A 16,036-nucleotide genomic window follows, 5' to 3' on the forward strand; every position below is an offset into this window, starting at 1 on the left:
TTTCCACTGCGAGGTAAGAAAGTTCAATTATGCCCCATTTAATGACCTCTTTTGCCACAGTTGTTAAGCAAATCATAACAGTTGCTAAGTGAATCATGCAGTTATTAAGCAAATCTGGTTTCCCCGTTGACTTTGCTTGTCGGAAGCCAGCTGGGAAGGTTACAAATGTTGATCACGTTACCCCAGGTCTGTTGTGGCCCGTCAGTGGCCTGTGAGGATTGTAGCTGATTCTGACAGCGAGGAGGCTGGTGTGGTGTTGCGCCAGCAGCCTGTGCAGCTGGCACTCGAGTCAGACAATGAGGAGGCTGGAGAAGATGTGGTGCCAGAGGCGGGGATTCAGCCAGGGCCTTCACCTCCAGAAGCTCCTTTAAATGAAGAGGACGAAGAGGAGGAGCCTCTTCTTGATGCACGGGCGCGCAGAGCGGCCAAAAGGCAGGAGTGGCTCCTCAGGAGGAGGTCTCCTCAAAAGTAAGGCTTGGGGCTAATTGGCCACTCCTTTAGCCTATTTAAGGAGGAACGCCGACTGAAGCAATTTGTAGGGAACAACTTTAGTTCATTCTCCTTCGCGTCTGGATTCTCTGCAAATTGCTTCTGGGCTTTCTGCCAACCTTAGTAAGATTGTGATTACTTTATCTTTGGTTTCTTGTAGGCTGTTAAGAAAGTTTATTAACAGCCTTTGTATTGAAAAAGACTGAATTATTTTAGTAAATTAAGTTTTGTACAAACTTTGTGTGTGCTGTGTTCTTTGGGGTCCGTAGCTGGGGCAGAACAAGGTCACTGCAACTGTCATAAGTACATGTCAGTTGCCCAGAGCTCAAATTTTGATCATGTGACCATGGGGATGCTGTAACAGTTATAAGCAGGAAAACTGGTTGTGTCGCTTTTTTTCAATGCCGTTGTAACTTTGAACGGTCCCTAAATGAATGGTTGCAAGCCAAGGGCTACCTCTATAGTACAGGTAATCCTTGATATAGGACGGTAATGGAGCCTGTTCGTTGGGAGTTGTAAGTTGGGACAGTCGTAAAATGGATCAGTCATGTGACTGGCCTGATTTTATAACCCTTTTTGCAGCAGCTGTTACGTGACCAGAGCGGTCATAAAAAAAACCCCAGTATAGTAATAAAGCAAACTCATGGTTTATGATGGGTGTGGTTTTGCCAAAACCCGGAAGTAAAACATGGTCACATGACTGTGGGGTGCTGGAAATGCCCTTAAACCAATTCTGGGAATTCTGGGAGTTGAAGTCCACAGGTTGTAAAAGGGCCACAGTTGCCCAACCCTGCCCTAAACTCAACTGTGTTGTCGAATCCCTGAAGTTTGGTTACGTGACCGTAGAAGTATCCTGATCATCTGAATTGGTATATCTGAATAAGTAGCTCAAGGTAGGTGCGTCATAACTTTGAATGGTTGCCAAGCAACTGGTCATGAGTCAAGGACTACTTACACAGTAGTTATCCATAAAGAGCGTCCTTCAAATATGCTATTTTTGCAACACCTAACAAAGCCTTATCGCCTGAAAATAGCTGCAGGACTCCCTCTGGTGTTCTGCCCCAGATCCTGAGCATTGTATATTTGTGTAGGCATGAGAAACCTGCAGATCCTGGCTTGCAAAGTCAGCATACTTACAGGAACACCTGCTGCACCGGGTGGACCTTTATCGCCCTATGGAGAAAAAAAAAATAGTCATTATTGATCAGTTTGATAAGTTTCAGCCTTCTTTTAGGAATCCTTTCAAGGCAAATACAAAGGGTCTGGTAAGAGCAGCAATATTGTTGTGACCTAGGCTTCCTGAGTCATTAAAACACACGAGTAGTTCCAAAAACCTATTTTATTGCAACAGCTGTGAACTACTTTCATTCACAGCTGAGTCCTAATTCGTTGCAAAAAGTCCTTCGGGAGAAGTCCTTCGGGATAATCACCAACCTTTATCTCCCTTGACACTCTGCCAAAGACCAACTTGGCAAAGCCACACGGAGTCCAGAATCAAACAGAGATGCCGACTGGGAACAGAATTAACAATGTTGCTTTCCTGCAAAGGGCCCACATGCCTTTGCTCCTCTTTTAAGCCTTATTGGAGGGGCCAATCTTCTCCAGGCCTTACTCCCAAGTCGTCCCTTTAGTTTTAACTGTTCTTTCCTTATGGCAGCTCTGTGCATGCACGCACTAGGAACAGGCTCCTCCTGTTCCTCTGCCTCTCTGATGTCTGACTCTGGAGGCTCCGGAGTCTGTGCATAACTCCCAGATGGCCCTGGCCCCATCTCTGCCTCCGACACAAAGCCCTCAGCCGAGCCTTCCCCAGACTCCAGGATTGGCCCATGTTCCTCCCCAGCCTCCTCACTCCACTACCACTTCCGCAGGCTGCTGGCAGACCACAACAAATATTTTGTTTATTTATCAAATTTATACACCTCCCATCTTACTCTCAAAGCTCAGAGATATACTAAGATTGCAAAATGTCCTTTTGAAATAAAGAGTTCAGGAGAAATTATCTGGGGGTTAGATGTTCTTGTACTGGCTTAGTGAAGATTGGAAGGGCAAAAGTCCTGTTTTTCATAGCACAATTTTGTCTCCAACTTCCCTGGCTTCTCAATCTTCCACTCAACCCCAAAGGAAGTCCGCTTCTGGACCCTTCTGAGACTGGGAAGCTAAGTGACCAGGGAGGCTATCCTGAGCTTTAGGATACCTCATCAGAGAAAACACTAACACCAAAGGTTAGGCTCTCCCTACTTCTAAGCAGATAGCAATAAAACAGGTCTTGAATAAGTCCAAATTCAAACACCCTGCCAATGAAGGAGATCATTTGTGTAGCTCAGGGTTGAAATGAGGGGTCCTTAAACGATAAAGGAATGCGAAAACAAGCAATTTGAATACATTATAAATTTTGATAGCAATGTGAATTAAGATGAATATTTAAAATGTCAATTGTAAAGAGAACAACAATGTTGAAATCACGTAAGCGGTTATTATTGTAAAGAAGAATGAATAGAACTTGTTCGCGATGAACCTCAACAGTTGGAAATGTGAAAACAAGTACTTTAACAACATTATTAATTATGATAACAATGTAAATTAAGATGAATAATTCAAATGCTAATGATCGGGAAAAAAGGAATTAGAGACATACTTCCGGAAATGAAGAAAGATGGTAAACAACTGGAATAGTTGAAACCGAGGAGAAATACAAGGCGTAAAATGATTTTATTTGTAAGTAAAATTGAAAATTATCATTTTATTTTATGGAAAGAGAAGAACATGGCAGAAGTTGAAATAATAAGATATGGTGAAAAATGACTGATTTGTGATATAGGATTGTATAAAAGAGATGAATATTGAAAAAAAATGGGAAGATTAAAATCCATTATAGCTATGACTATGTTTATGTACAAGATATATAAGATGTGATCCGGTCAACACTCTGTTCATAAAATATGTATGATGAAAGAAAAAAATAAATAAAACTTGTATTAAAAGAAATGAGGGATCCTTAATGCTGTCTGAGCTTGGTAGTTTTCTTGCAGACATTTCATTACCCAAGATAGGTAACATAATCACCATGATTGAAATTCAAAGTGTCCATATTTCTCTAATTCAGTCCAGATACCAATTCCCATACAGGTAGTTCTTGACTTATGACCACACTGGGACCCAAAATTTCTTTGGCTAAGTGAGACAGCTGTAAAGTGGTATAGGTAGTATTTGCTGGTTTGGCGAACCAGTTAAAATTTCCGCTACTGGTTTTCCCAAACTGGTCTGAACCGGCTGAATACCACCTGTAAATAGAGAACTACCTGTACTTGCCATTCTCTTTGCATCTTTCCTAATTTCCTTATTCCTTCTCTTTTTTGCCATATAGGGAAGTGTGGGTCAACCAGGCCTTCCAGGGCCTTTGGGACACAGAGGAGTGGCTGTAAGTATTGGGTTGTTCCAAAACAGAACAAATTAGGTTCCATCATCACTGCTATTGTGAATACGGAAATTTCATATATAACAAAGAAAATTGCATAATAAAATAATAATAATAATAATAATAATAATAATAATAATAATAATAATAATAATAATATGCAACCCGTATCAAACATTAGCACCAGTCAATGGTATTTGTGACATATTTTTAAATGTCCAGTTGACTGAGTTTCATTTTTAATGAATAAAATATTTAATGAATAAAAGATAATAAATTAATAAAAATATGTAAAAAATTATGGTGGCTCAGCAGACTGATAGCATTGTGATTAACACCAGCTGCTTACCAGGCTCAAGGTTGACTCAGCCTTCCATCCTTTCTAAGGTAGGTAAATTGAGGACCCAGTTTGTGGGGGCAATAAGCTGACTTTGTATAAATATACAAAAGTATGAAGGCTATTGCTTAACGCATTGTAAGCCGCCCTGAGTCTCCAGAGAAGGGCGGCATATAAATCAAATTAAAAAAAAAAAATACGACTTTCCTATATCCAAAAAGTAATGGGAACATAAAGTGGAAAAAGTTATAGAAAATGAGAAGGTGAAGATCTTGTGGGACTTTCGAATACAGGCAGATCGTCACTTGAAACACAACACGCCAGATATCACAGTTGTGGAAAACCACAATGTACAATTTATTGACATCGTGGTACCAGGAGATGCCAGAGTCGAAGAAAAAGAACTGGAAAAAAATCATGAAATATCGCGACCTGGCCTCGAAACTACACGGCTATGGATGAAACATGTAGCAGTGATACCCATTGTCATCGGGGCACTTGGTACCATGTCCAAGAATTTTATAAGATACACCAACAAACTGCAGCTTCCTGCGATAACACCAGTGGAACTGCAAAAAGCTGCGCTACTTGGAACATCGTACACCTTAAGAAGGTACTTAGTTGATCCCTAGGACGCTGGCAGCAACTCGTATCAACCATTAGCACCAGTCAATGGTATTTGTGATGCATTTTTGAATGTCCAGCTGACTGAGTTTCATATTTAATGAATAAAGATGATAATAATAATAATAATAATAATGATGATGATGATGATGATGATGATGATGATGATAAAAGAATTTTGATCACGCGATCATGGGGAAGCTGTAATGGTTTTAAGTATAAAAAATGGCCATAAGTTGCTTTTTTCAGTGCTGTGTTAACTTCCAACGGTCACTAAATGAACTGTTTTAAGTTTGAGGACTACCTATACACACACATAAAAAAACCTCTACAAATAACGTTCCATCGCTAAGAAAGGAAAGAGAGAAAAGGGTTAAATTAGGCTCTGACCCGCTTTAAGACGGGTGGCTGCTGGTCGCAGATTTCATCTCCAAGTTAAAAAACTGGTTCAACTGAATTCCCCCCACCCCCATTTCTCCCTCCCCCCACATCCCATCTTCCAAAAGTAACCAGCAGGAACATTTCCCTTAGTCACAGAATCCTTTCTTCCTTTACTTGGGGGTGAAAACCGGTGAATGAAATAAGGCTCTGCCGGAAGGCCAACTGCAAACTTCTGCCACTCTCACATTGGCTGCAAAATTCCCTGCAAAAACCCCACATGGGGGAGGGAATGCTGGCCTGGGAGAATTGTACAGTTGAAGCCTGTTTGGGGGGGGGGGTGAGCCAACAGCAGTTCCTCCTCCCCTGCTGCAACCTTGGGCCACATTGGAGGGACGCAGCATCGTGTTTCCTTCTAGATACAATGCTCGTCTTTGTGCGCAGAGGTGTTCTCCCTGCCCGCTTTGGGCTCCTGAGCTCAGCGGTGGACTCACATCAATGCCGTCTGCTCCTGGCACGCCGGGTGGACCTGGGGGGCCCCGTGGCCCAGGTTCTCCTGGCGGACCTTGCTAAGGAAAGAAAGCAAAAAAAAAAAGTGTTATTTAGTGGAGGAAAAAAACTCTAGGAAAACAGAAGAGCTGAACCGGTTGCATTTCTTCTACAATTGCAGAATTCCTTTTAAGATTGCAGAAAATAGGACTTCAGTAACAGAGTGGCCAATGTCTGGAATGCACTACCTGACTCTGTAGTTTCTTCCCCAAACCCCCAAAACATTAACCTTACACTGTCTACTCACCCCATTCCTAAGATGTCTGTAAGGGGCGTGCATAAGCGCACCAGCGTGCCTTCCGTCCCTGTCCTAATATTCCTTTTTACTCTTACTCTTTTCATGTATTCAAATTATGTTTATACTTTTACCTGTTATCTTCTATATGCTTGACAATAAAACTTATACTATACAATTGCAAGGCAAGAGGAAAAGAAAGAGACGTGGGTGGTGGAAAGGATCTTTGGATTACAGTCACTGGGACCTTTTTCCCTGGAAGAGGATGGAATCTATAGCAGGGGTCTCCAACCTTGGTAACTTTAAGCCTGGCCGATTTCAACTACCAGAATTCCCCATCCAGCTGGCTGGGGAATTCTGGGAGTTGAAATCCACCAGGCTTAAAGTTGCCAAGGTTGGAGACCCCTGATCCAGTGATGAAATCCAGTTTTTTTTACTACCGGTTCGGTGGGTGTGGCTTGGTGGGTGTGGCAGGGGAAGGATACTATAAAATCTCCATTCCCACTCCACTCCAGGGCAAGAATACTGCAAAATCCCCATTCCCTGCCCTCTCCAGGGGAAGGATATTGCAAAATCCCCATTCCCTCCCCACTGCAGGGAAAGGATACTGTAAAATCTCCATTCCCTCCCCACTCCAGGGCAAGAATACTGCAAAATCCCCATTCCCTCCCTACTCCAGGGCAAGGATACTGCAAAATCCCCATTCCCTCCCCACTCCAGGGCAAGGATACTGCAAAATCCCCATTCCCTCCCCACTCCTGGGGTAAAGATATTGCAAAATCTCCATTCCCTCCCCACTCTAGGGCAAGGATACTGCAAAATCCCCATTCCCTGCCCACTCCAGGGGAAGGATATTGCAAAATCTCCATTCCCTCCCCACTCTAGGGCAAGGATACTGCAAAAATCCCCATTCCCTCCCCACTCCAGGGCAAGGATACTGCAAAAATCTCCATTCCCTCCCCACTCCAGGGCAAGAATACTGCAAAATCCCCATTCCCTCCCCACTCCAGGGCAAGGATACTGCAAAAATCTCCATTCCCTCCCCACTCCTGGGGTAAAGATATTGCAAAATCTCCATTCCCACCCCACTCTGGGATCAGCCAGAGGTGGCATTTGCCAGTTCTCAGAACTACTCAAAATGTCCGCTACCGGTTCTCCAGAACCTGTCAGAACCTGCTGGATTTCACCCCTGCCCTGATCTATAGGGCTATGCAAGGATCGGGACCCGAAGGGCAAACTGCAAACCAAAGCAGACCTGAGGGTGCCCACCACCATCTGTTAAGCCAAATATATGCTGAATTCAGACCTCAGCATAACCCCAACATTTTTTTTTTTAACCCTAACATTTGATGGGGCACTGCAGGTCTGAAAGCTCTTCGGAGCCTGGTTGGATCGTTAAAACAAGTCTTCAACCAATCCAAACTGAAGCACCCTAGGAATTGGGTGGGAAAACACAACCTTTGGAAGAACTGTTTCCATGTTTGAGAATCATGCTGCAGCAGTTTGAAAAAAAAACAGGAGAGACTCTTGAGGTTCACCAACTCTCAAGACCCACCGTGGCTGAGAACAGGCTGGAGAAATCTTGCTTAACACTGAAAATCAGAGGGAGATGCCAGGAAGGGACAATGATGACTCCAGGGACCCAACCAGACTTTTTGGGCATTCCCCAGGCCCACCCACTCAAAAGCCCGACCAGCATTCAGTCTAAATAAAAATAATAAAAAAATGCTGCAGTGCAATTTTATCCAATTGATTGAAAGGTTCAAATACATTTTTGTTTTGAAACACTCAATCCTTCCAACAGCAAAAGAGAAGAGAGAAGTTGACAGTAATATTTCAATTGTTACTTTGTGTTGCAACTCCCCCTTTAGCACCCAGAGGTTGGAATTGTATCTCACTCAGTGGAGGAAAAAAATCCCATTTTTTTCATTAAAAAAATTTGGGCCCTGGGACTCATTGTGAAATGGGCATAACATTTTCTCTGAATTATAGTTCTAAAAACAAGGGGCTTCCCCCAGTGGCATGCAGCTTGACTTGTTTGCTTGAGTTACCTATTTCTCATGCAGATCTGTCATTTTTTATTATTTTTAATAACAAGGTCCGGCGAGAAGATGAAAAAAAGTAATTCAGGAATTTAAGCATGTCACAGAAGTTATAGCTTTCTAAAATAGGATTAGTACTTATGAATAATTATATATATTATACTCAATTAAAGAGCTAAAGTGAACATGGGGCCTATCTTTTTTTAAGCCGTAAAGCAGCTTGTAAAATAGATAGCCCTTAAAGTATGGAACTAGTCAGCTTTTAAGTCTTTGCAAATCAATTAGATATTTCTTCTTTACATTTAGAGAGTTATTTCTTAATTTTGCAGTTCTAAGTGTTGCATCCCAATATATTGGGGGTGAAGGATGACACCCAAATGAAAAAATGCTGCTCCAAATACCACAACATTGTTTGGCTGTTTGGCTGTGCACCGCCCTGAGTCCTTCGGGAGTAGGGCGGTATAGAAATCTAATAAATAAATAAAATAAATAAAATAAACATGGAAGTGGGCCAGATTTCTGTTAGCAGGACTTTTACTTTAATTTAACTGTTAAACCTTAACCCCTTGTTTGTGGGCACCGAACAGGCCTCTTGATAGGTAAATTTCCACTTAATATTTTCTAGTTGAATGGTAAGAACAGCTTCATTTTTTTTTAAAGAGACTCTTTAGAGGTGGGGGGAGTGTAGGGTGATAACATCTGTGAAGTAATACAAGAAATTTATGAAAAACTAAATGAAAACTCAATCTCGGGAAAGGAGAAGACATGAGAAAGAAACTCAAAATAACTCCACTTTGATTCTGTTTGGCATAAGAGCAGGTAGATTGATATTCTGATAGGCTTTTAAGATTCTGCAGTTGGATCCCATATCAGAAAAGTAGCATCCTGAAATCTTTACTGTCTGCTTCCTGAATTTGCCTACTCTGAAAGGCAGACAAAGAAAGAAATCAATGGTGCCACATAAATCCCATTGGAAGGGTGAAAGAAGATTCAAAGAGTTATTATTACATTCTGGGCATTTCACGCTTACTCTCGTTAGACTCAGTGGGATCTACTTCCACAGAGATTTTAAAAAAGAGATTTTAAGGTTGTGGGGACCCTTCTGTGTTCAATGCTGGATTTGCTCTTACAAATCTCTGGCAAAGGAGCTCCAGCCTCTGTAGAAAGATCTCTAATAGATAAGACTCCCACCCCCTAGTCTGCTCCATCATTAACAGCTTTAAGTCTTCTAGAGATTCTGTAGATATGTGGACAAAATCTATTTCTTCACAAATGACAATGCCAAATCTATTTGAACTGAAAGCCTGTTTCGAAGGTTTAACTTGTTTGCAGAATAAGAGGGTGGGGGGAGATGTTATGAGTCTCAATTGTTTTTGGACATTTCAAAACAGGGTACAATTGTCTCTCCTTGACTCTCGACTTGAAAATATACTTGTGTGTATGTGGTCTACAGATGTGATACTAAGTCAGAAATGAGCTGCAAACAAGGAACTACTGTGGTCCTCTATATGGCTGCACTGCCAATGCCTACCTCTGACCCCAACTGAATTTAAGTTAAATTAAATCTGAGAATTCAAATTTAAGAAGTGTAAAGCAATTGACTTCAGGCTTTCTAGGATAAGCATGATTATATATGGATAGGGAGAGCAACAAAATTGCTTAAATGAAGTCCAAGATGTCATAAAATATAAGCACACGGTTCTCTCCCAAGTTTCACTTTGTGAATTCGTCAGCTAGAATTGAATCTTCATTCAATCTCTTAATTAATTAATGCCATGCATCGCAGAGCATTTGCTTTCAAGGGGAATCAAAATCCCACCAGTTCAAAAGGAACACTTAATTCCTAGTTGCATCAAAAAGTTGAGGCCATGGTCTTCATGTTTCCACTTTTGCTTCATTTTGATTGGGAACTGCCCAGAGTTGGTTGGAAGATGGGCAGCTATATAAACGTTTCAAATGAATAAATATATTTAAGGGTGATATTTTGCATCCGGAATGTTTGCAAGTTCAAAGAAGAAAAATGTGTGCGAGGGCTACTGAACTTAAAACACCACCTTTGCAGTAAAAGGTTTCCAGCAGGTATTTGAGGAGTGAATGGGCCTTTTTGTCCTTCTGAAGCTACCGAACAGTACTTTATTCTTTTTAGAAAGCAGCACCCAACTCTAGAAGAGGGACTGAAGGCATCGTATAAATGGGCACAGATATCCTGAAAGCAACTTTCTCCTTTTTAAAAGCAATAAACTTTCATAATCCTTGCTGCTTAGGGAGAAGGTTGGTTTTGAACTCAAATGAAATGCAATTTTAATTTGACTCTGTTCAACCTCTTGGCTGCTATCAAGACAACAGCCAACTTGCTTCTAAACTGCAGTCAGAAGAGAGTTATTTCACTGGACAGAGCCTCTCTGTTCTTGCTGAATAACAGAAGATTATTCACAGGAAATATTGGGGACAGACAGGGGAATGGATGCTGTAGGCTTCCATTGTAACTGTGTTCTCTCACCTCCTGTTCTGCCTTTTGGGAACAGGTAAGGAAGTTTATATCATGTTCCAAAAGTGATGTTTTTATGGGTTTCCAAATGAAGTTCATCTTAAATCTACCTCCCACCACTGCCACCACCCCTCCGGCCTCTTAGATGGGTCTGGTTCTATATCCCAGATTTTGGATGGAGACCTGTCTTTACCTACCTACATTCTGCTCAGAATTCTGTAGGTATTTTAGGAACTCAAAAAATGCTCCATAGAGTTTGTTGGGGCTTCTTATCGGCTAAGCGAGAAATAGTTTATTCACCCAACTGAGCAAAAGTCTCACCATAGCAGTGTGATTTTACACACCCGCTTAGAAGCAAACTTGGTACAGTTCAATGGGATTTATTCCCAACCAAGCACACATAAAGACTGCAGCCTAAAAAAACCACCTCAAACACATATAAAGAGGAAACCTAAAGAAACCAATCCCATTAAGTTAGAAGTAACTAACTTCCAAGAATGACTAGATCTACAGAAGGAATACAAAGTCAAACAAGAACAATTTTCTCCTCTGACCCCTGAAACACACACCAACACAAACTAAAAACAATCAAACACAGAGTCTGAAAATCCCCAGGGCTTTCCAATGACACAATACTGATTCTAAGGCATGTAGAAAAGGATGTTGACATGTATACATTTGCACTGATCCATTGTTTTGTCTACCCTGGATTTTCAACAGTGATTATTGTTTACCCAAATATTCCCTTTCAGGCCATCAGCAATACCTTCTATATCTCTCCCAATACATTTCCAGAAATAATATGGGGGGGAAAAAAGAAAAACTTACCAACTGGCTTAAGGAGAAGACAAAGCTTTGGAGAAGGAAGCAGAGATTCAGCAATCTAGCCATATCAAGAAGCTTCAAGCTAGGACACAGCCAGCCTTTGAACGAGAAGAGCTAAGAGGAGCTGAGAAAGTTAGGAAGAGAGGTGGGAACATTAATATTTAGCATTTGGGGAAAAGGGGAGGGAAAGGTTGGAACTAAAACGCCTTTCCTTACCACTGACTGAGGCTATTCTATCACCCAGGTCTTCTCACAGACTGCAGGCAGGAGTTGGAAGCAGGCAAATATTTAGAAACAAGAGGAGGAAGGGAGGACTAGATGGAAAAGTGTGGAGCAGCCAGCTATCAAATTCCACAGTTACGGCAAATTGGTCACAGCGATTGGCACTAGAGAGATTTGAAGCTGGAAGATGGGGATGTTTTTTTTTTAAAAAAAGGTTAATCATCCCTGTACTATTTAACATGACTTCTACATTCTTTCTTTCCCTGCCTTCAAGTCAGTGTTGACTCCTGGCAGCTGCCTGGCTTCAACCTGCAGTTTTCTTGGCAAGATTTTTTAAGATTGCCTGCTTCCTCAATGCTGGGGGACAGTGGTGGTTTTCAGCTGGTGTTACAACTGGTTTGCTTCGCACACACGCTTTGCGTTTTGAGAAACACCCAATGTCATCCAGCTGGCTTTCTGTCTAAGGCAATGTTTCTCAACCTTGGTAGCTTGAAGATGGGTGGACTTCAACTCCCAGAATCCCCCAGCCGGCAGCGCCGGCTGGGGGATTCTGGAAGTTGAAGTCCACCCATCTTCAAGCTTCCAAGGTTGAGAAACACTAGTCAAAGGCCAGGAATAGAACTAGGGTCCCCTCATTACTAGCCTGATGTCTTAAACCACTAGACCAAGGGTCACCAACTGTTCGGACCTCAGGGACCACTAAATTCATAACTTTAAATCCCGTGGACCACTAATATGATTGGCATAATGGCCGGCTGGGTGGGCGTGGATAGGTGGTCATGTGACTGGGTGGGCATGGCCAACTTGATGTCACTCATGTCGATGGGCACCTCGCCAGCCTCTACACGCCCCTCCCCTCCCAGCCACTCCTCATCTGCCCGCCCGGGTTCCTTAGGGCCCCAACAGGAAGCAGTTGTTGGAGCTAAGCAGTCACCATGAGAAAATTGGCAAAACAGCTGGCTCAGCTCAAATTGGATCTGACCGAGAAGGAGGCTCAGCAGAAGCACCTCACTGAGGACTACAAGCATAGGCTTTCCAAGCAGAGGGAAGCCACTCCTTGCGGGAGTGCAAGGCCAGGTACTGGCACAGCAGGCTGAGTTGGTCAGACAGTTCCAGGCCATGATACAATCTCACTGGAACAAGGCTCTCCAGCTCTTCGCCACCATTGGTGCTTCCCTCCAGCCTTCGCCCAAAGCCCCACACCAGGAGGCTGAAGCAGACCCCGATTTGGAATTTCTGCCCCCCTCCGACCCACACAAAAAGACCCCAAAGAGGAGACTCTCTGCAGCAACACAAACATTCATTGCACGTATCTGTCCCAAGGGCCGTAGTTTGAGGACCCCTGATTTAGTGCAATATAAAAAATGCAAATTATTTTTCTGCGGACCACCAAACTTTTCTCATGGACCACTAGTGCTCATGGACCACCAGTTGATGACTACTGCACTAGACCAAACTGGCTCTTTAAAGTAACATTATAACCATCCCATCCCTATTAGGGACGTGGTTAGCAGGTGAAACTGAGGCTGAGAAACAGCAGTTTTTCTAAAGCCAGACAGATGTTCCAAGGTTGGAAAATCCAGTTAAATCAAATAGCTTAAATTAGTTCTTTAGGATAAGGACACATATGTGATATGCATTACATCATTTCATCAACCATCATCATGTATGCAGTGTTTGCACTGTGCAAAGGACGTAATTTACATCAATTGGATAATCACACAAGCAATGCCAAATATCATACATTTACTACAACATTGGCATCCTTCAGTCTCAAGAGACTATGGTATCGTGCTCTGGAAAGAGGTCCTAAAACGGCATCTGGTGTGACTAAAGAGGCCAATTCGAGAGTGGCAATCCCTTCCACACTGAGGGCAGATACATTCCGTCCCATGCCCAGACCCCAGATTTCGCTGGTTCCGGGACTGCCTTTTTGCCTCTGCCTGTCGAACGAGTGTCTCTTCGAATTGGAGAAGGCCAAGCTGCGTCTTTAGCCTCCAAGCTGAACGATCGGAGGTCAAGGTTTCCCAGTTGTTAATGTCCATTCCCAGGGTCTTTAGGTCCCTCTTGCAGATATCCTTACATCGCAGCTGTGGTCTCCCTCTGAGGCGCTTTCCCTGCACTAATTCTCCATACAGGAGACCTTTCGGAATCCGACCATCAGCCATTCTCACGACATGCCCCAGTCAGCATAAACGTCGCTGTTTCAATAGTGTATGCATGCTGGAAATTCCAGCACGTTCCAAGACTGCGCTATTTGGAACTTTGCCTTGCCAGGTGATGCCAAGAATACATCGGAGACAGCGCATATGAAAGGTATTCAACTTTCTCTCCTGCTGTGCGTAAAGGGTCCAAGACTCACTGCAGTACAAGAGTGTGCTCAGGACGCAGGCTCTATAGACCTGGATCTTTGTATGTTCCGTCAGCTTCTTATTAAGCCATACTCTCTTTATAAGTCTGGAAAATGTGGTGGCTGCTTTATCAATACGTTTATTCAGCTCAGTATCTAAAGAGAGAGTGTCAGAGATAGTTGAGCCGAGGTACACAAAGTCATGGACGACCTCCAGTTCTTGTGCAGAGAACTGGAGATACATTTACTATTATTTAAGGAAACGGGTTTTTTTATGAATGAATTCACACAATGCATTAGAATAGGATAGGATAGGATAGGATAGGATAGGATAGGATAGGATAGGATAGGATAGGATAGGATAGGATAGGATAGGATAGACTAGACTAGACTAGACTAGACTAGACTAGACTAGACTAGACTAGAATAGAATAGAATAGAATAGAATAGAATAGAATAGAATAGAATTCTTTATTGGCCAGGTGTGATTGGATACACAAGGAATTAAGCCTCAGTGTGGTTCATTTATGTATGGTACTGCATGGACTTAGCCACTGATACCTTGTTCAACAAGCTGTGGTTAAGGAATGCTAATACATTGAATGAGCATAGCTACAGCCAATACAATTGCTATCATATTCCATTCATATTCAGTTTTCTCTGTAACAGATTACTATTCCTATTAATACTATTCCTATTTGAGCCATATTGGTCTTGTGGTTAAGGCATCAGGCTAGAAAGCGGGAAACCCTGGGTTCTAGTCCTGCTTTAGCCATGAAGCCCAGCTGGATGACGATGGGCCAGCCCCTCTCTCTCAGCCCCTCTCACCTCACAGGTTTGTTGTAGGGAAAATAGGAAGAAGGTGTCATGGCTGCATCTCTCCTCTCTAAGCTTCATGAGCTGACAGCCTGACATTAGCAAGGTGGGGAGAGGGAAAGATTGAAATGTAAGGAGGAAGAAGTGGGGGATGGAAGCCCAGCTGAGCCTTGTGAGAAGCCTCAGCCAGCCAAGGTCAACCATCAGTATGCAGAGCTGGGAACCAAGAACCTGTTTCCTAAACAAAATACAACCACCTAATTGGATATTTACAGATAACGGGGAGAGAGGGAACTTTCCTTTGTGTTGTTTGCGCGGGAAATCCTCAGATTCAGCTTACGCTACTTCTGTAACCATTTAAGCTTCAGTAAAATACTGAATTTCTTGGCAAACCCAAATGGCCAGGACCCTTTCATTGCTGGATGAGTGAGTGGGACGGCTGACATTAGCTGTGTTGGATATGATCGCTGCCTTGAGTTGTTTGCAAGAATAATAAAGGTGGAATACAAATAAATACATACATACCTTCCTTCTGAGATCAAAACTTTTTTTCCCAGCTGTGATGGATCTGACTCTTTCTGCAAGGGGTAGACAGCTGGCAGAAAGCAAATTGTGAGACTCATAAGACATTGACACTAAAACAGCCTGGATTCACACAAGATACAAAACAGGAACCAATCGAAAAACAAAATGAGCGCAATAGCGCATTGTGTGAATGCAACTATTAGGTTTATAACTGAGCAAGCTAAGTGCATTAAGCAAGCACAGCAAATGCTTTACATATTAGCTTTATGCGTACACCAATGGTGAAATCTGAACCGGTTTGCCACTGGTTCGCTGGCTGTGTATGTGCGCTGCATGCCACATCGTGCATGTGCACTACGCACCAAAAGGAGGCTTGGGAAGGTAAGTAGAACAACGAGGGGGGGGATCAGCTGTGCCGTGCAATTTAGATTCACTAGAAAGCAGGATTTCCTGCTTTCTAGCGATTTTAAATCACGCAACACAGCTGATCATTGGAAATACCAGTTCAGATGAACTGGTAGCTTTTTTTTACTACCAGTTCGGGTAGTTTTTATCACTTTTATCACATTTTGTATCACTACCGGTTTGCCTGAACCGGTGCGAACCAGTAGTATTTCACCACTGGCGTACAGTCAGTGACACTGTTGTTTGTAAAACAAAATTTATGACTAGCCATTATTTCTGAATTCGCTATTATGTCTTATTCAGCAAACTGGGATTTACATGATCTGTGCATATAGA

At 42.6% G+C, this 16,036-nt stretch overlaps 1 protein-coding gene across 5 annotated transcripts in view; it reads right to left on the reverse strand.

Annotated features, from left to right (window-relative positions):
• COL9A2 (collagen type IX alpha 2 chain) overlaps positions 1-15,415 on the reverse strand; it is a 78,229-nt gene extending 62,814 nt beyond the window's left edge. The window contains exons 1-4 of one of the 5 annotated variants that reach the window (XM_034413367.2): positions 11,599-11,875; positions 11,386-11,480; positions 5,738-5,812; positions 1,627-1,662 (exon numbers count right to left, since the gene is read on the reverse strand). In XM_034413367.2, the coding sequence (XP_034269258.1) occupies positions 1,627-1,662; positions 5,738-5,812; positions 11,386-11,448 (174 nt within the window). In that variant the 5' untranslated portion in view covers positions 11,449-11,480; positions 11,599-11,875. Of the gene's footprint in view, positions 1-1,626; positions 1,663-5,737; positions 5,813-11,385; positions 11,507-11,598; positions 11,876-15,295 lie in introns of those variants that run through there. The other 4 variants (XM_087876799.1, XM_087876800.1, XM_087876798.1 and 1 more) reach the window with 4 other exon arrangements.
• Between the last annotated feature and the right edge of the window lie 621 nt (positions 15,416-16,036).

The sequence above is a fragment of the Pantherophis guttatus genome, chromosome 10, assembly GCF_059756535.1.
Source record: "Pantherophis guttatus breed Tessera chromosome 10, ASM5975653v1, whole genome shotgun sequence".
NCBI classification, from domain to species: domain Eukaryota; kingdom Metazoa; phylum Chordata; class Lepidosauria; order Squamata; family Colubridae; genus Pantherophis; species Pantherophis guttatus.